Here is a 20,061-nt window from a genome sequence, read left to right on the forward strand (position 1 = left end):
TTATTATTATTATTATTATTATTATTATTATTAATTTTTTTAATAATTTTTTTTTAAAATAATAATAAAAATAAAAATTAAAAAAAAATTAATATTAATAATAAAAAAAATAAAAATAAAAACAAAAATTAAAAAAAAAATTTAAAATTTTTTTTAAAAAAAAAAAAAAATAATAATAATAATAATAATAATAATAATAATAATAATAATAAAAAGTATAAAAAATATAAAATAACAATAATAATAATAATAATAATAATAATAATAATAATAAATAATAATAATAATAATAATAATAAAATTAAAAAAAAATAACTATAATAATAAAAAAAAAAATTTAAAAAAAAAAAATAAAAAAAAAAAAATAATAATAATAATAATAATAATAATAATAAAATAAATAAATAATAATAAAAAAATAAAAAAAATTAATCTTTTTAAATTTTTGGAGGTCAACGGGCATAGTCAACGCCGAAAATTACACAAAAGCCACCGGAAATTGAATTAAGGTGTTTATTTTTAAAAAAAGTGTTTCTTTGCAAATTTCTCTAAAAATTATACTCCCTCCGTTCCTAAATGTTTTTCCACTTTGGGTATTTCACGGGAATTAAGAAAATTAGAATCTTTGGTGGTAATGGGTATTATTTTAATATGTAATAGTGGGAAGTAATGATTGTATTGGAATAATGAGAGAGAAATTAATTGTAGATATAATTAAATAATCAAAAAAAAAATCTGATTTTATTGTAGAGAGAGAAAGTACATGGAGGAATACTAACCACTTTCCAAATTGGGAAAGTTTACAATTTTGTTTCTAAAAAAAAAGGAGGGAATTAGAATTACATGTTCAGCAGTAACAGAAGTATTAGAAATACATGACCTTGCATTGGCCAAATTAGAAATACATGGATTAGTAAAATGAATAATTACAAGTACAATATCCAAAAAAATGACCTTACAAATTTCTAATCAGCTTATTTAAGCTGCTGATTTAAGGCATGAAGCATAAAAATCAAAACAGCAGCCTCAATTGTCCAGCAACTGTCCAGCAACTAACCCAAACAGCAGCCTCACATTACCAAAAACAACTGTCCAGCAACCTCATTTGCATCATTAGCCTTGTAATGGCTTCAGATAATGACGATGAGCTACAGGGGGCTTGGTATTTTGGATCAAATGCATACGATTCACAGTCAAGCTCCAGTTCTGACGAGGAACCACAAGAAATGGATGCACAACAAATAGAACAGCAAGGTCAACGTAAAACAAGGCTTACGAACGAGTTGAGGCATCTTATTTTACATGAAATGTTGTCACTTAAAGTAAGTGACTCACTCCCACATGGTACATTCGTACGAATAGCAAACAAATACGGTTACAAACCAAGAGCAATTCAAAACTTATGGAAACGTGCAATTGAAAACAAAGAAGAAAACAAGCCTTATGTTGTCGATTCAAAGTACAAGAATTGTGGAAGAAAAAGAGTTCAAGTGCCACCAAACGTACTTGAATCAAAACCAATGGGTGAACGTACATGCATAAGAGATGTTGCAACATGCTTAGACTTGGCACCAACAACGGTTTGGCGATTGATACGAAGGGGGGAGATTAAGGCACATTCAAATCCATTACACCCTTATTTAACGGATGCAAACAAGGCAAGAAGGGTTGAGTGGATTTTAAGTCTCATTCAAGAAGATACAATTCATCATCATCCAATGTATAAAGGTATGTATGACTTTATACATATTGATGAAAAATGGTTTTACTTAACCCAGAAGACACAAAGAGTTTATCTAGCACACAAAGAAAAAATTCCATATAGGGCGGGAAAGTCATCAAAATTCATTCCAAAAGCCATGTTTTTAGGGGCGGTTGCAAGGCCTAGATGGAATCAATATGGCCAAAGCACATTTGATGGGAAAATCGGAATTTTCCCTTTCGTAAGTAGGGTTGCAGCATAAAGAAATTCAATTAACCGTCCAAGGGGGTCTATAGAAATTAAACCAACTGATTCGGTTACTCAGGAAGTTTATAGGAGCATGCTCATAGAACAATTAATTCCAGCAATTCTTAGAAAATAGCCAAGTGATGGTCCATCCATAATTTTCATCCAACAAGATAATGCAAGGGTTCACATAACAAATGATGATCCAATTTGGCAACAAAACAACAGGCAAGGGGGCTTTACATTCATTCTAACTCAACAACCACCAAATAGTCACGATTGTAATATTCTAGATTTGGGTTTTTTTAGGAGCATACAATCACTTATGCATAAGAAAATGCCAAAGAACATGAATGAGTTAATAAAAGCAGTGGAAGATGCATTCGAAGAGTTACATCCAAAGACTTTAACCAATGTTTGGATTTCATTACAACACAACTTAAATGAAATCCTAAAGGTTAAAGGGTCTAATGACTATGTTCAGCCACACCTAGGGAAGAAAGTTCAAGAAGACAATGGAAGGTTACGAATACAAGTGCGAGTACCATCACAATTGGTTAGGGAATGTGTACGTTTCCTCAACCCAAGCACAAATCAGCAAGGCACACAAACAGTAAATGAAGATGCTGCACAACATAATCAACAAATACTTGAAGCATATGATGAAGCAGTGGAAGAATCTCAAAGATGATTATAAATTACATCCCCTCAGTTTATTTTTTATCATCATCAAAATTGTTTCTATAAAACTTAGGAGCAACTAATTATGAAATCAACATCAAAATGGAAATTTAAGGTCATGCATATGTATTTACGTCATTATATAATGATCAGTTCAGTTTTTTTGCCCCCTGATTCATCATTGAGGTGTTTGAACCTCTCAGCTTTTTAAAATTTCAACAAGAAATGACGCAAATTACTGTACATGAAAAAAAATATCATATGATGTGTCGATTGTACACAATTGCTACTCAACCAAGTAATTATAGATAATTTTTCAGATTTTAAGTCAAGTAATTGCATAAACACATCACAGGGGTTTAAAAAAAAATTTCAAGAACAGACTTCCAGAAAAAATAAGACGAAATCAAAAAGGTACAGAACAAATCCAACATCAAACGTCACAAAATCAAACAAATCCAATAGCAAACATCACCAGCACTTATCATGAGTGTAGAATTAAAAGGAAATTCAAGAAAAAATTACATAATTCACGTGCGTTTTTTAGGGTTTTTTTTACCCCTTGAAGCAATAACTTCCTCAGGAGTGTCAGGGACAACCAAATTAACTTCGTCTTCATGAATCTTAGATGGAGTTGAAGGATTAACATGAGATGGAGACTGCAAATAATACTCAAGAACACTTTGTGGTAATTCTTCTTCAACATTAGGAGAAGGGGTAGAATCACGAAACATAGATGTAGCATCATCCTCCATCGCCTTTTGATATGCCTCAAGATCTTTTTTAGTCCATTTAAGAATTTCATTTGAATAAGAGTGTGACCTCCCATTAATGGAACAAGAACAAAATTCTCCACGGTCACACAAACCGTCATAAAGGTATGATGGTATGGTGGAATCACTCTTAGATTCGACAGTTGTCATGGACAAACAAAAGCTTCAAACAGTAACAATGGAAGTCGAAGAAGAAAGGAAAACAGAGGGCTTGAAAAAATCAAACTCAACCAAAATTCACAAAACGAACATCAAAATGAAGACCAAATTCCGATCTACATTTTAATGCAGTAAAAATGGAGTAAAAATGAGGAATGAACAGGGGATAAAAGCTAAGAAAGCCATGGAAGAAACTCAAGGAAGAGAGAGAAAGCAACGAATTCTTTTGGGGAGAGGAAGCAGAATAGGTTGATGAGGTTGAATGAATCACGCAGCTCCCAAGGGGAGTAATAGAATCCAATAATTAAAATAAAATTATTTAGGGTAAAAGAGGGTATTTGAGGGGTATAAATGGAAAAAAAACTTTCCAAAAATGGAAAGTATTCTAAAGTGGAAAAACTTATAGAACTACCCGTTTTAGTAATGTGGAAAAACAAAAAGGAACGGAGGGAGTAGCGATTTGTAGATTAGGTTTTGAGCCTATTTCGAATAGTAGTTGTTTAGCGTCTTCAAAAATAACGAGTCTCAAATATTAAATAATGTTATAGTATTATTACACCAATTGATAAAAGTCTCATATGTTGAATACCCGGACCTGGGTTTGAATCACTCGATATTTTGGTTCGAATCATTCTTGCAAATGTCCGTCAATCCTTTAATGGGAAATCAATTTCCAAAAATCATTTACAACCTTTTCAAAAGGAAAATTTGCTTTTAAAATTTCCACATTTAAATGGTTATCTTTTAAAAATCTCACCTCTTATTTTTTAAAATTTCACCTTTGACCTGGATTTGCTTCTAAAGGACAAAGTGACCTTCAACCTATTTAATAGGTTAAATATCTATTTTTTTCCAAATTAACAAAAACTAAGAAAAAATAAAATAAAAGAAAAAAAATATTCATTCTACCTCCCCATCAGCGCTTACCCCCCTCTCCATGCTAACATCCACTCCATTAACACCGGTGAAACCACCACCCCACTCCCCCTCCATATCTGTAGTCGACAAACCAAAAACCACCACTACCCACCTTCCCATTCCTCTAATCAGGTTCGTTAATGAACTCTAACGTCAACAATTATTATCGATAATTTGGAGTTTACTTTCAACAAAACATTCTCGTCTTTAATTTTCGCTTATTTGTTGTGGATTGGTATTGTAATGTTGATTATTTAAAATCTGAATGTAATCTTTATTGTACTATTGGATTGAATTAGTAGTATTTATGTTGAATTAGAGTGTTTGAATTCAATTTTTGTTGCTTATTTAACCGTTGATCTCAGAGAATGTTAATTAATCCCTTTTTTTGTTGTTTTTAGAACAAAAAAGTTCTCAATTGCAATGTGTGAATCATCCTTAGGTGTATTAATGGGGGTGGGTTGTTGCAAACTCACAAAGGATGGGGGTGACAATTTAAGATTAGCAACTATTGAGTTAGTTGTGGGTGGAGGTTTGGCGGCAACAGTAGAGCTAGATGAGAAGTGGTAGTGGCCCTACTTGGCGGAGGGGGCAACATTGAAGACTTCTGGGGTATGTAGCAATGGAGTCATCAAGTCATGCCTTCATGGAAGTGAAGCTAAAGAAAGGGAGATGGAAGACAATTTTTTTAGGTTTGTAATTTTTTAGTTTTATTTTTCTAACTATAAAAATACAAGGAGCAATCATAATGAAACACATGTTAAATTATTTATTTTTCTTTTACTTTTTGAAATTAACTAAAAGGTCTTTTAGATGAAAATGTAAGTGAAAGGTGGGATTTTTAAAAAATAATTAAAATGTGAATTTTTAAAAGATAAACCACCTTAAAGTGGAATTTTTAAAAGTAAAATTTCAAAGAAAAAATAATAAATGAAAGTTGATTTTTACGTCATTTATGCCTCTTTTTTCACCCTTTCAATCTTTCATCTTCTCCATTAATTTCTCCTCTAAACAAAGGAATTTTTTCTGATCTTTTTAAAGCTTCGAAAAATTCCCAAAGGTGGCTTTTTGACTGAAATTTCATGATCAGATCAATTACAAGGTAATTTGGATATTTTGACCCACCCTATATGTGTTTGATTTTACCTTCTGTTTAATGCACTCAACTAAATAAATTATTATGTTGTAAATTGCAGTTGCAGAAATCAATTGGAAAATTTTCAGTGTAGTTACTCATTTTGGAGTTTTCATATCTGGTGTAGTGGTGCTATTCTTTCTCTCTTTATTTATATGCTTTTTTACTTGATTATGCTATTATATTATGATTAGGGGTGTTTAATGGGTGGCCTTCATTTTGAGTCTTTATCCAACCCGTTTCTAAAAGGGCTTTGTAAGGGTCAGATCGAAAATGGACCGAGTCGAAAACGGGCTATATTTTATGTAAAATAAGCGGGCTATAAAAGGGCTCAATAAGGGTTGAAAATGGGCCTTTGTAAATAGTATAATTAATGTATAATTTAAATATTATGTCAATGAAATTATTAATATTTTTTCAATTTTTTTATTATAAATGATAATCTAATTGTTATAAATTGATAAATGGGGATTAAAATTATTTTTAGTAGTGAAAATGGGCCAGATTGGGCCGAGACGGCCTTTAAAGCCCGACACATTTAAAGCCCATATTAATTTTAAAAGACCCTTATCCGACCCATTGAGCACCCCTAATTATGATATACAATAAAGGACCTCATTTTGAATTATCGTACATTTTGTTTTGAATTTTTTTATCTTTTGAGATAATAAAAAGCCCCATTTAAAAATACATAACAAAAATAAATAGAACCTTTAAAATCTTTAGAAGCTACTGGTCGATTTTCTTCATCTATTGTAGCATGTTATTTCAAATAATAGAGTATCATGTGTCTTACTATAATTGGTTGTTATATTTTGAATTTAAAAATAAAATTTAAAACATAAGTAAATTAAAAAAAATAAGGTTTTTGGAATTCTTAAATAAATAAAAAAGGCTTTTAATATGCAATAGCACGTTATTCAAAAAAAATACTAGGTATATGCATTACGTGTATACTCATCTTATACCCGTCTCATATTCACTCCAAGTTCGTGTTATACTGCTATATACTTTATAAAATTGCAATGCTTTATAAATTTAATTATCTGCCTAAATTTTATTTCTATCTTGTAATAAAATATAATTAATATTCTCCTTTCAAAAAAATAAACAAAAATAAAAAATAAAATTATTATTCTTAATTTTTTTGTCAATGGTTTTTAATAAATACAAAATTGATGTAAATTAGTTCCTTGTAGAGTGGGATAGGCATGTATGGGGCGGGTCGAGAGGGTATGTGGCGGGGCGCATGAATATGCGGCGAGTAAAAATCCTCATACTCATGGCAGTTAAGACTTTTTTATACTCATATCCACTCATTAATCACTACAGCCAAAGCTGTCCAATTAATACAAATTCGATACAAAACACATATAAATTTTCCCATATGTGATTCCTAATGTTAGATTGTTAAACGACTCTAACCAAAAGCCAACATTATTAGCAGTTCTCTTAAGTTATTTTTTCCACCAAATTTATCAATCGTAATGGACTGTATGGCAAATTAAAAAAAATAGTCAATATTTTGATAATTTCGATGATTTTTTATAATCATATTCGATTACACATTTGTAATTTTTTAAAAATACTGCTGATGTTTTGTGATGAATTCAAGTGCAAACTTTTAACCAAATATATTAATCCTAATGGGCTGTAAAATTTAATTTAATTTGACTTAATTTAATTTTATGAAAAAATTAAATAACAAATCGAATTTTTAACCCTAATTAGGACTTGGGGTTATATGTTTTCAAGATTAAGCTATACACCTATGTAGTATGTAGTAATGAAGTGGAGCTTGTACAACAAACTACATAGTAAGACGATTTTAATAAATAATTTATCTATTCTTTATTATTTATCATCAAAATGCATGATTACTTCAAAGATTTTTAAAAACAATTGGGTAATAAAAGAAATTATAAATCAACTTTGCTAATGAGATTATTTTCTTTGAATCAATAGATATAAATTTTTTAAAGTCTTATTAAAATATGACATATTTGTCAGTCAAAATAAAAAATATCCACTTAAATAAATAATGAATAAAATGTTAAAAAAAAACAATTAAAATAAAAGTGGGTCTTTCTACAAGGGAGATAAAATCTCATAGATTGAACAAAAGTAGCAAAAACAGGCTTTACATCAACCCACAAAAATGTTCACAAAATTGCTACCAATGTCGAGGCAAACACCAAAATAGGAAGACCATAAGTGATTAATAACCTAATTGCGCAATTGAAAACTAATTATTTGAATATGGACAAACTATTTATTAGTTAATTCGACAAAATTCTCTACGAGGCAAGAAAGTATCAGCAGAAGAACATAGAACTACTAACATTAGGATGAAGACGAGGGAGTTGAGGAATAGACGCACTACCAACCGAAGTAACACCGCCATGACTTGAGGAGGTATCTGAGAACTCATCAAACTTCATGAACTGCGCCACTTGACTCGCTGCTAGATGAGCATAGCACACAGGAGCAACTGGATAACCAAATTTGTTCTAATTATAAGTAACACATGGAATCAACAAATCGACAAGAACTTACCCACGGAGATAGCTGTTGTGCTTCTTTGATACCTGTGCAGGAAACACACCTGAAATGTTAGTAACTAGGACAAACATTCATATGAAACTCGAAAATACTATGGTTGCGGTTCCTACACTACTTCATAATATCGATACTTACACATAGGAAAGTGAATGAACAAGATCTTGTAAATCACCACCCGAAAAACCAATCTCATCAATCAACACTTGATAATGAGTAGGCCGAGTAGTTCCCTACAAGCATTTTATCCCATTACGATACAATCCATAGCATCAACTTACATACATTGCTAGGAACCGAAGGAAAGTCACCGAAGAACCAAGAAACAATTACAAGACAAAGAGTGACAAGCCTAAAGAGTGGTACTCACAATCATTCCGGCATGGGCACACATGTAGAAATCATTGTTTTTCGGATGACAAATGCCATTATCAACGACAGTTCCTACAAAACCGAACAAAAACACCAACTTTGTGTGACATGATTTTCATTAAATTATCGGAAGAGTAAATTCTTTTACTAACTGATACGATAACTCACCAGGTTCGACATTATCCGGAGAATTGCGCTGAAAGAACTTCGTGTGATGATTCTTCTGAGCAACGACCAACGTGAATTTAGGGTTCCAATTCTCTTCAAGGAACTTACATGCCTATATAACAATACAATTTGTCAAATATATGCTTATATTTACAAACTACAAAACTATAAAATGGAAAGATAGATAATCATGTTATAACAAATTAACAACCTCCTTAATCTGATCAAGTTCAATGTTAAGAACTTGACTAAATTGAGATTCACTTACACCATCCCTGTAAACCATCAAAAAAATAAGTATGATTAACTTTAAAGCAAAATATGTGATATCATTCATAACTTCTTGTTCAGGTAACATTCATTTAACACACAAATAATAAATCTTGTATACGATTGTCTTATCATAAGACGAACTCATATAATCAATCTAATTCTCTAATTGATCACTTTAAAATTGTAAGTGATTGCTTTATAAATGATTAAGTTAATATAGTAAGTATATATTGGTTTACCCAATTAAAAATTGATTAACTGTGAGACCGTCTTATTTTAGAATTTGTGCATAAATAATAATGGCATTAAATAGCAAAAAAAAAAAAATCATAAATGTTCATATAAAAGTCGCCACCATATTTCCTTTATTCGTACATCAATATGATTAGTATATATTTATGGTCCATTTGGGTGTAAGTAATGTTACCTTGAAACGAAATTTGTACTGAAACAAGAAACGAAAACAAAGGAAAAGAATATGAGAAACATTAATTGTAAAGTATGAAACGTAGGTACATTTTTATTATACACCAAAAAATAAAATGAGTAAAGAGGGTAAGAAAAGAAAATAAATAAAAAGAAAAGATCAGGAAAAATAATAAGGCCTTCAGTATTAATAAATATCATGTCTTTGGATTTGAAAAAATCATTTGGGAAATGTAGTTTTTAAAACGTTAATCTAGAGTTTCGTAAACAAAGGTTTCAAAATAGGATTCGGTGGAAAATTTTCGATTTCTAATAACTATGAAAACGAAAACTACTCCAATCATTCTTTTTCTTCAAAAAATCAATTCTCATTCATTGCACCTTAAAAAGATTGTATAAGATAAAAGATGGTATTAGGCGCTAACTAAAAATTATGAAGAAAAATAAATATTTGACGAAAATTAAAACAAAAATTCATTCTCATTGTAAATTCTTTACCTGAATATAATTATGTTTTCGGGCTTACGTTTGTTGGAACTCTTGAAGAAATCAAGCAACGATTCCCTAACGTTAAATACATGAACCAAAATTAGCTTCACACATTCTAAATATAGATGTAAAATAAAATGACTTATTTATGAAGTTACCTAATCATGCCATCATCAGTGTTGGTTTCGGGATCAGGCTTAAAAAGACCATCGATGATCTCGACTTTAGGAGATTGAGTACGAACAGATGCACGATAACGAGAAATCAATGGCCATCCCCGCGAACTCACAACCTAGTAACACATACTTATGAAAAATGTTCGACTATGATGAACAATTGAACAATAAAAACCGAAAAAACAGAACACGTACTGCTGCAATCGATGGAACATCAGTGCGTCCAGGGGAGCCATTCGACACATCCATCCCTATAATTAGAGTTGGTGCCTCCGAAACAAAAGGGATGTTTCGAGCATGCTCGATAGACAACACCGAATTAAGACCACCCAACTAAAGACGGAAATAGATAACAAGATATGTTACATAACAATCTAGTCTCGAAGATATAATGTAAAAGCGATTGTGATACAAGTGTCACCTTCGCGTTGATTTTCAGAAGAACATTCGTAAGGTATTGATCGTTCAGCTTTTGGGGCGATATGCATTGCGTAACTAGACCAATCTCAGCGAGAGCTTTCCTCTTCCATGGACCTAAAGAGTAGGAACATCATGAGTAAGGGCCGGACCGGGCCAGGCTTAAGTAAAAATGGACCGGATTGGATAAGGACCCTTTAAATTTAATATGGGCTTTAATTGAACCAGGCTTTGAAAGCCCGACCCAACCCATTTTTATTACTAAAAAATTATTTTAATTCCTATTTATCAATTTATAACAATTAAATTGTCATTTATAATAATTAAATTGAAAAAATATTAATAATTCACATTGACATTGTCATTTATAATATTTAAATTATCATTAATTGTACTATTTACAAAGGCTAGTTTCCAACCCTTATTTAGCCCTTTAAAACCTGTTTCATTTTAATTATAGTAGAGTCCATTTTCGGCCCAACCCTTACAAAGCCCTTCAAAACAAAGGGCCGATTAAGGGCTTAAAATGAGGGCCCGGCCCATTGAACACCCTTAATCATGAATTAGCGAGTACACAAACACAGCGAGCAGATATCAAAAATTGAAAGCTAACCATAGATATCGCAGATTTTCCTATCAGGAAGAACGCACAAAATAAGTTGGGGCGGTCCAGGGAGTCCATTTTTCACCGAATCCATCATGTTTTCTACCCTTCTCGGAGCAGGCAGCCTCCGATCTTGATGATTCTCTTGAAATACTTTGAATGGATCTCGGATTTTCTATAATCGAACACAAATACATAAACAAGATTACATCTACGAACAACAAAATCGTTAAGAGGAGCTCACCATTCCTTTTCGCTGGCCACACTTCACAATGTCGCGTGACAGCATGTTCATATCAACTCGAGCAGAAAAGTTTACGATAACCCATCTGTCTAAAGCTTCCACTGGCTCGAACAATCCCTACATCACCTCTATAAGAGTAAGTTATTGTAGATGGCTATACAAACGAGCAATATTAAGCTCGTATACCTTATTGTTGAAGTTCCATCGACCCCTACGTGGGACCAAATCTTGCCCACTTCCAACTTTTAGCTGGGGTGCAGGCAAGATTCGGCCCTCAACTTGAGCGAACTCAATACTGATGTTGATTCCCGATGCAATAAGCATTTGATCTGCTGCGTAATTGCTAGCCCGCAGAGCCTAAACACGAAACAAATTAGCACTACATAGAGGCAAAAAATGGGTGCACGTTTTCAATGGTAGATATAACATACATCAGTGAGTACTCTCATCCGCTCTTGAGGCTTCTGACGAGATTTCTCAACCAGGCTCGCTCTTTGATGTCCTGACAACGATTTTGTGTATCGTTGCAACGAAACCAAATCACACATCTATGGGAACTCAACAAGTCAAAATCTATAGATCGAATGTGGGATTACTTAGTCGTTTCACTGATAGGTAGAATAACCTCGATAGGGAAGTAAGATGGTCTCTTCGGTCTCCCAACATTGATACACGGGTACTTAGATGAATAACGTAAGCTGATGTTATGATGCTGCACGAAGTAGTCATGCACAGTTATCTCGACACTTTGGTGTTGCCCATCGCCATTGCGTTGCCTTAGTTCGAAACTATTCAATCAAAATACATGTTACAATCTCGAAAATTCGTTATAAAGATTAGAAACAAGGATGAAAGACTGCAGAGTTAACCCACATTTGATCCCTGCAGATTTTGTCGCTCAGTCCGGTGATTTTGAACTCGAGGTTTGAAGTTTTGGTAGTGATCCTTAGGTTCTTTAGCATTCTCTTAGCCTAAGGGATATGCACAAAAAAATGTATTAGTCACATAGTTCATGATAAGCCTTAAAATGGGCATCAAATACTTCAAGATCCTCAATTACTGTCTGATCAGCAGTAGGAACAGGAGTAGGATCCAATCACCTTAACCCAGTCGATCTGATCAGGATGGGGAACGTTTTGGTTTGATACAAGGAAGTCCATTACAGGACCTGGCTGAACAATCATAGTTGTTGAAACATCTGTATTTAGAAACCCAAACAGAGAAATAATCAATTGATGCATACAATTCATACATTGGCCGAGCAAACGAATGGGCTATGGAAAGGGGCAACAAGAATCTGTTAGAGTATATAATATATCCGGGGGCTCAACTATCAGCTTTAGCTCTTGGTTGAGGCCCTAGGATATGTTATATACTCTAATAGAATGAAATCTAGGACCTAACCCGTGGAGACTAGAGATATTATATGCTCTAACTGAAACAAGATCCTATTCACCGATCTCTAGTTCAAATTCATTGCTACACTTCCATAGTAACAACTATCGATTAATTAGTACTTGTTCTTTATGTACAAGGAAAAACGTAAGCATGCTGATTTTGTTTGATTCTTCTTGATATAAAGATAATAATAGTCAAAATATTGCTTGGATTACGTGAAAACAAAAGGTATCTCTATCATTAGATTTCTAGATCATGTGCCATCAAACATTCATACATATAGCAAAAAGATCTCAAGGATATGATGTGAAAGTAAATATATTCTTCAATCTCATTCCCATTAAAATTGCTACATTGTCATTTTAGTGGGAGAATTATTAGAGCAAATGCAGCAAATTCAATAAATGATCCCATAGAACTGGACCTACTATGACCAAAAACAAGCCTAAGAAACTATTAGAACATATGTATAAGCTATATATTAATTTGCAGTACATGATATTTGGAATAATGGGAGAATTGGTTACAGCAAATGTAGCAAATTCAATAAACAATCCCATAGCACAAGTATATCGTACATTTATCTAACTCCTTCAAATAGTGTAATGAAATCTAAAGTGCTTACCAATATTAAGAGATAGGCCTCCTTGGGTAGCTCTAAAACTAGAGTGAAATCCTCTACATCCAAGAACTCCTCCACCAATGTCAAAAAAATTTTTCGGTTCATTACGAAAAAACGATTGTCTCACCAAAAGACAACCTCTGCAAATACATAAAAACACCTACGTGATTCACACTCTTCATTTTACATACATACCCATGTCTCGACACTCAAACATGGGAATCAGTACAACTTACCGTCTTGCAGCATGTTGTCTTAGTACAACATCAAGAACCCTGACAGCCTCTTGATAATGTTCAGAATCTTGACCTCGCAATGCATTGGTTATTGCTTGTAAAGGAATCTTGGTTGCATAGCTTACGTCAACCGTGTAAGTCTTTGATCTTTGTGGCCTCCTAAGTCTTTTCCTTTCACCAGTATTAGGATCTTCATTGTCTTCAGGACTACCAGGATTCCCAGCCTTTCCAGATCTGGTAAGAAATCCAACAACAAAATTTTCACATACATGTCCAGACCCAGAGTTTTGAGAGGTCCGAGGTAAAACATTAATTGGGGGTCCCTGATTACTAATTATGCTGTTCTAAGCCCCTAGCTATTAAATATTAAAGTGTCGTTTTTCTATTTATAGATAGGCCCAGAGCACATGCCCCTCTTGCCCACTTATAGTGTGACTACATGCATAAAAACACTATTTCATTATCCTATACCATTAGTATCATCCATTTAGACGAGATTTGAAGAGTTCGAATATATGCAAGGGCGAAGCCTCAATTTGGACTAAGGGGTCAATACGCTGGCAAAAAATTTAAAGTCAAAGGATCGATATATTAGCAAGCCAAACCACGAGTTGTTTGAGACGTTCATGTTGTTCTGATCGATATACTACTACAATAACAATGCCAAAGTTTAATATAACAAATTAGGATTAGTTGTGATCCATATACCAGCAATAACAAATAAACTTTAAGTTAAATTCTAAGTATTAATTTTTGAGAAATGTTGTAGGACTTAAAAAGTTTGAAGAGATAAGTGTTGTATAAGTGTATAAAAAATAATAAAATTTGTAGCTAGTATAAAAATTCAGATCTCAACTTTAAGTTTTATTTTTACAAATTTAACCATCAAACTTTATTTAATTTTGTGATACTCAATTAACAATTATATCGTATATTATATATAAATAAGGGGGGCGGGTTGGAAATAATTGGGCAGCGGATTTGGATAAGGGTAGGCTTTCACCCGGCACCCCATTTTAGCTTCACCTTTAAATATGCAACCTTGCTCTTGTTAATGATATCGAACATATTGTTTCCCTTTTCACTTACTCCTCTATCGCACTCCCACTCTATTTGCCCATATCAATTTGAGCCCGTCCTAATCAACGGCAAATCCAGAAAGAAAACGAGTGATGTCAATTTAAGTGAAACGCGCCTTTTAGGTTTTAAACCGCGTCACGTATGTGAAAGACAATACACTAACCAACTCATCTAGGGTATATTTACATATGGTATTTGATTTTATTTACGATCTAACTGATATCAACTAACTTTAGTGACATCACACTAGATCCGCCTCTGATCCCAATGAATTTACCGCATTTCTATTATTTGATATGACTCCGCGACATCTACTATCTTAATTCTCTCTTATGTTCAAAACACCTCACAATTTCCCATTTTCCAAGACAAAAACAAATGAAGCTAAATGGGTGGGACCACTAAATGAAAAAGGCTTTATAACATGAACAGAAATAGTTGTATTACCTTTGTTGCTCGCCCAAGACAACAGTGAACTGAAGCTTGTTACGAGGTAAAGCACCAAGAGTGAACAAAGTAGACTCGCCATCATAAGCAATCTGCTTACCACCAAGCTCAGTTTTATAAGTTTCATGTAACTTATCAATTACTCCTCTTCCTACACCTTTTGCATCAACAGCAGTTCCATCTTCATAAGCCATTTCAACCTGTCAACATGCATATAACCACCATTAGAATCTTTATTAGAAAAGTTAAACCTTTTAGATTATGGTATAATAATATATTATGAACGCTTTAATCATCAGCTTAAATATGATGGATTTAGACCCATAATAACGTTTATTCTTTATACGCAACATTTATCAATGAAAGTATATAACATATCGCGAAACTTTAAATATAGCTAAAAATGAAGTTGATCCCCGAGATACTATATACTGTATACATAATTCGAGGCTTCAAACATTGACTTAAGCTAATGGTTGTAGCTTGTAGTCCCATAATATATTTTATACACTATTAATGAAAGTATATAACACATACGAAGGCTGTAAACATCAGCTTAAACATGATGTTTAGTCCCATAAAATTGTTTATATGCTATCAATGAAAGTATATAACATATTGTAAGACTTCAATTAACTTAAATTGATGGTGAAAGCCCCGAGATATTATATTTTCTGCATAATATTGATTATGGTTGATGGTTGTATATGTGTTAAACACTATCAATGAGAGTATGTAACATATCTAGAGGGTTCAAACCTTCAATCATTGGCTTAAGTTGATAGTTGAAGCCGCGAAATATGTTATATACTTAACAATTATCAAGAAAACAACAAGACTGTCTGATACAAGATTTCTACCAAGATTCAAACTTCTAAGTTTTAACCTTTTATTAACTTAAACATGACCCAAAATATTACGCTAACAAGGAAAGTATATAACATATCAGGCGACTTCAACCATTACCTTAAACAAAAGTTGAACCCCCAAGATATTATTCACTCTATTTATAATCTGAGGCTTCAAACATTTACTTTTAACTAATGGTTTGTAGGTTGTAGTCCCACATAATATATTTTATACACTATCAATTAGAGTATATAGCATATGCGGAGGCTTCAATCATCTTAAACATAATGATATTAGTTTCATAATATTGTTTATTAACTTAAACGGATGGTTGAAGCCTCTGGATACTATACACTCTGCATAATATTAATTAGAGTTGATGGTTGTAGCTTCTAGTCCGATAATATATCAATTAGAGTATGTACCATATCCAGACGCTTCAAGCCTTCAACCATTAACTTAAATTGATGGCTCAAACCCCGATATATATAATATACATTACAATCATCAAGAAAATCACAAAAAACAAATCTAATGCAAAATTTCTACCAAGTTTCAAACTCATGGCCTATCATCCACAAATCAAACAACTAAATCCCATTCAACACAAAATCAGAAAGATATGAAAAAAGAAGATAATTACACTGTATTGGTAGAAGTGACAATCAGAACGAGCCATTCTGACTTGAAAATGGTTGGTCAAGAGCTGAACTTTTTGACCCTTTGAGCCAAAGTCATTCCTATTCATAGGGCATCTCCTAGGCACAACACCTGCATGAATAGGTGGTGGAGGTGGAAGTGCAGCACCATGATCTCCTTGTATACCCATCTTCAGAATCTAAACAGTTTACATAACAAATACAAATTACCTTAAATAAATCCATAGTTCAAATCTCGCGAATTACAAATTGAAAAAAGCAAATTATGATTGATTTTGGGCTATTTTTAAACAAATTTAAGCAAATCGTAAATTTAAAAAGCGAATTAGCTAGTAAGTTATGGTACACTAATTAAAATAAGACATGAAATACTTCTATTTGAAACGTTAATATTATGAAATGTAACGAATATTATGAAATCCAACTAGAAACCATAAAAATATTAACCAAAAAAACCCACATTAAGAAAAATAATTTAAAAAAATTTTAACATAAAAAAGTAAACGTTTTTTACATCTCACTCAAACTAATCTAGAAACTTGGTAAATGTGTTAAAACTGATCCCTAAAAGGAAAAAAAGAACCTTTTTGTTTCAATATTTTGTTATGGTAGTTATAATATTATATTCATAAATGACAAAAACCCATCTTTGCATTAATAAAGTATACAATTTTTTTTTCTAATAAAATACCCAAATGATAATTACCAGTATATGGGAAATATAACCTAATGATAAATGAAGTACTTAATACCCAAATCATAAAGTCTATATTAGGTCAAAAAATAATACTCCTTTCCTTATTTTTTATTTGTCTATTTTACCTTTTGCATGTATTTTTTAGCAAATTTTAAATCTTAATATCTCTAAGTATACATTATAAAAAATTATAAAAATTATATATTAAAAAAATTTACATCAAGACAAATCTAATAAGATCTCATATGACTATATTTTATCTTCAATATATACTTCTAAAATCTAATTTAAATTTCTCTCTCATAAAATGAACAAACTTAAAATAAACAAACAAAAATGGCAAATTAAAAAAAAATTAAATAAAAAAAAAACAATAACCAAGACAAAAAAAACCACCAAATCATTATCAATATATCGTCAAATCAAAGCACTAAACCACCAATAAACTATCCGAAAACATAAAACAAGTTGATTCTAGTCAAATATTGAAATAAAAATATCATATTTTTACATATAAAATATATTTATAGTTAGTCTAAAGAGTAAAGATTTTATCTTTGACATATTTAAATCAAGTTTAAAAGAGTTTAGTGAAACTACAAATTTCATTATTCATAATCATAATCATAAAAACAAGCAAAATCTTAAAACATTTTAAGGATTTGAGTCAAATATTGAAATAAAAATCTTAAAACATTTTAAGGATTTGAGTCAAATATTGAAATAAAAATCTTAAAACATTTTAAGGATTTGAGTCAAATATTGAAATAAAAATCTTAATATTTATATATATATAATAAGTGTACAAGTCTAAAGATTTAAACTTTAACATATTTTTAAAAACTCTATACTCATATTTAAAGAGTATTAATTCAACTACAACTTTCTATACTCACAAGACAAGTAAACCCTTCAATATTTTAAGGATTTTAGTCAAATATTGAAATAAAAATGTAATCTTTAACATATATTTCATTGAATATAGTTCAAGCCATATATTTAAAATGGCCGAAAATATGAAAAAGATATAAAATTTCAAGAGATATAAACATCATAATGCATAAAGAGTAAAAAAATCAGAAGATCAACATAAAAAAAATAAATCAAAATAAATAAAATACGAAAGCATAAAATAGTCATAAAATATGAAAAACAATGGAAGTAGAAAAAATAAAGGAAAAAAGGTTGAAGACAGAGACTAGGAGAAGAAGAAAACGGCTTACGCAGACGAAAATAGACGGCAAACTTGAAAACAAAGGAATGGATGTGTTTTGTATAGTATATATAATATAGGGGTTTAAGGAGGGATAGTGAAGTTTTATTGAATCTTAAACTTTCTCTACTTTTCTTATTTTTTTATCGTCACCTCTATATCAATAAATTTATGAAAATGCCCTTATATTTAGAATTTCTTTAAAATACTCCAAAAATCAAAACCAAAAATTTGTGAAGCTAAAACTAAGGAATTCAAAACGCCAACAACAATTTAAGGTAAATTTTAATCGAATTTCTTAAAAAAAAGTAAAAAAAAAATAAACAGGTAGGAGTCGCACACGACTGCACCACGGGTGAGTAGCACGTTTTGTGCGATTCACCCGTGGTGCAGTCGCGTGCGACTCTCCCCCTTTTTTTAATTTTTAATATTTGCGTTTTATGTTATTAATTAATAATAATTAATATTTATGTTATTAAATTATGTTTGTTGACAATGATTAATTTAATATTATTCTTATTATTAATAATTAATGTTTATGTTAATAAAATATGTTTGTTAATAAATTATTATTATAATTATTTTTTTGAAAATAAATTATAATGATAATAATAATAAAATTTAATTATTAATTATTAGATAATATAATATATTAATTAAATTTTTAGTAATTTAACTTATCAATTTAATAGTTATTATTTTTAAATGTTTATTAGTTTATATTGTTAAATGTTTATTAAATTCATCGTTTGTCAATCGTAAATTAATATGTTAATTAATTATTGTCTTTTATTCATGTAGTTAACTTAACGTAATGTTTTATTATTTTAATTTATTATTAATAATTAATTAAATTATCAAAATTGTAGTAAATGGTTGGTTACCAAGGAAGAGGAAAGGATTTTTTTAGACACTTGTTGAGCGCGAATAGTTCTAGGCTTACCTTACTCAGAGGGGACCCTCATGAGAGGGGGGTTACGGGTTCTGCTAGGCGAGCTAGGCAGGAACAGGCGGCCAGGCACAGTGAGGCCCAACGTTCGAGTACGCTGCACCAAGTGCGTACTCGTTTTGATGACCATACTAGCCTGCACAGTAGTTTGGGGGGTTCCAGTGATGATGATACTGAGTACGAAGGCTCTGTTGGTCACCCCATCGATTGGACTGTTGACAATGCGGCTCCACGGGGGAGCAGGCGCCCACAGTCCGCTGGAACGGACTGGTTGATCAAATCACCCCAGCCCGGGGCCCCCACTGATGCCCGCTTGATACCCAACTATGGAGGGCATATAGCAAAAGTAATTATTGAGAGCTCTGAGCGTACGCCTCCGATTTTGGAGTGTCGTAGTAAAAAGAAGCCGTTGGAGGCGATAATCAGACTGCAGGATATGTTTGATGAGCTGTACGAACTTTTGTCTGCCCCTCCCCTCGGTCGGTTACCATACATTATGCACCAGCACATTGATAGTGCTTTAATATCGACCTTCGTGGAGAGGTGGCAGCCGGATACCAACACCTTAC

The 20,061-nt window shown here is 31.9% G+C and overlaps 2 protein-coding genes and 1 long non-coding RNA gene across 3 annotated transcripts; 2 read left to right on the forward strand and 1 right to left on the reverse strand.

Moving 5' to 3' along the window:
- The first annotated feature begins 998 nt into the window (after positions 1-998).
- On the forward strand, positions 999-2,639 carry LOC130805796 (uncharacterized). Its single transcript, XM_057670581.1, has 2 exons — positions 999-1,943; positions 2,085-2,639. Exons 1-2 carry the CDS (start codon positions 999-1,001, stop codon positions 2,637-2,639), a joined length of 1,500 nt encoding a protein of 499 aa, XP_057526564.1.
- Positions 2,640-4,470: 1,831 nt separating this feature from the next.
- On the forward strand, positions 4,471-6,195 carry LOC130806546 (uncharacterized). The gene is made up of 3 exons (XR_009040322.1): positions 4,471-4,611; positions 4,881-5,171; positions 5,676-6,195. It is a non-coding gene; the product is annotated as an uncharacterized LOC130806546 (long non-coding RNA).
- Positions 6,196-7,693: 1,498 nt separating this feature from the next.
- LOC130806201 (protein argonaute 4A-like) lies at positions 7,694-16,803 on the reverse strand. Its single transcript, XM_057671196.1, has 21 exons — positions 16,618-16,803; positions 15,126-15,325; positions 13,599-13,832; positions 13,366-13,502; positions 12,443-12,540; positions 12,216-12,313; positions 11,968-12,130; positions 11,774-11,890; positions 11,529-11,699; positions 11,343-11,459; positions 11,108-11,273; positions 10,499-10,611; positions 10,273-10,410; positions 10,060-10,193; positions 9,911-9,976; positions 8,925-8,988; positions 8,714-8,825; positions 8,544-8,617; positions 8,312-8,406; positions 8,171-8,202; positions 7,694-8,105 (listed from the first exon to the last, which is right to left on the reverse strand). The coding sequence occupies exons 1-21, from the start codon at positions 16,801-16,803 to the stop codon at positions 7,930-7,932; spliced, it is 2,691 nt and encodes an 896-aa protein (XP_057527179.1). The 3' UTR covers positions 7,694-7,929.
- Positions 16,804-20,061: the final 3,258 nt, after the last annotated feature.

Source organism: Amaranthus tricolor, chromosome 2, assembly GCF_026212465.1.
Source record: "Amaranthus tricolor cultivar Red isolate AtriRed21 chromosome 2, ASM2621246v1, whole genome shotgun sequence".
Taxonomy (NCBI): domain Eukaryota; kingdom Viridiplantae; phylum Streptophyta; class Magnoliopsida; order Caryophyllales; family Amaranthaceae; genus Amaranthus; species Amaranthus tricolor.

Bases quoted from the DNA above. Each gene is read 5' to 3' on its own strand.
- LOC130805796 (XM_057670581.1), top strand. From the start codon at position 999: ATGAAGCATAAAAATCAAAACAGCAGCCTCAATTGTCCAGCAACTGTC. The intron at 1,944-2,084 runs GTAAGTAGGGTT...CTTAGAAAATAG, and splicing joins AAATCGGAATTTTCCCTTTC to CCAAGTGATGGTCCATCCAT.
- LOC130806201 (XM_057671196.1), bottom strand. From the start codon at position 16,803: ATGGGTATACAAGGAGATCATGGTGCTGCACTTCCACCTCCACCACCT. The intron at 8,989-9,910 runs GTAAAGAATTTA...GATGGTTTACAG, and splicing joins GAAAACATAATTATATTCAG to GGATGGTGTAAGTGAATCTC. The intron at 8,618-8,713 runs GTGAGTTATCGT...TCGGTTTTGTAG, and splicing joins TCCGGATAATGTCGAACCTG to GAACTGTCGTTGATAATGGC.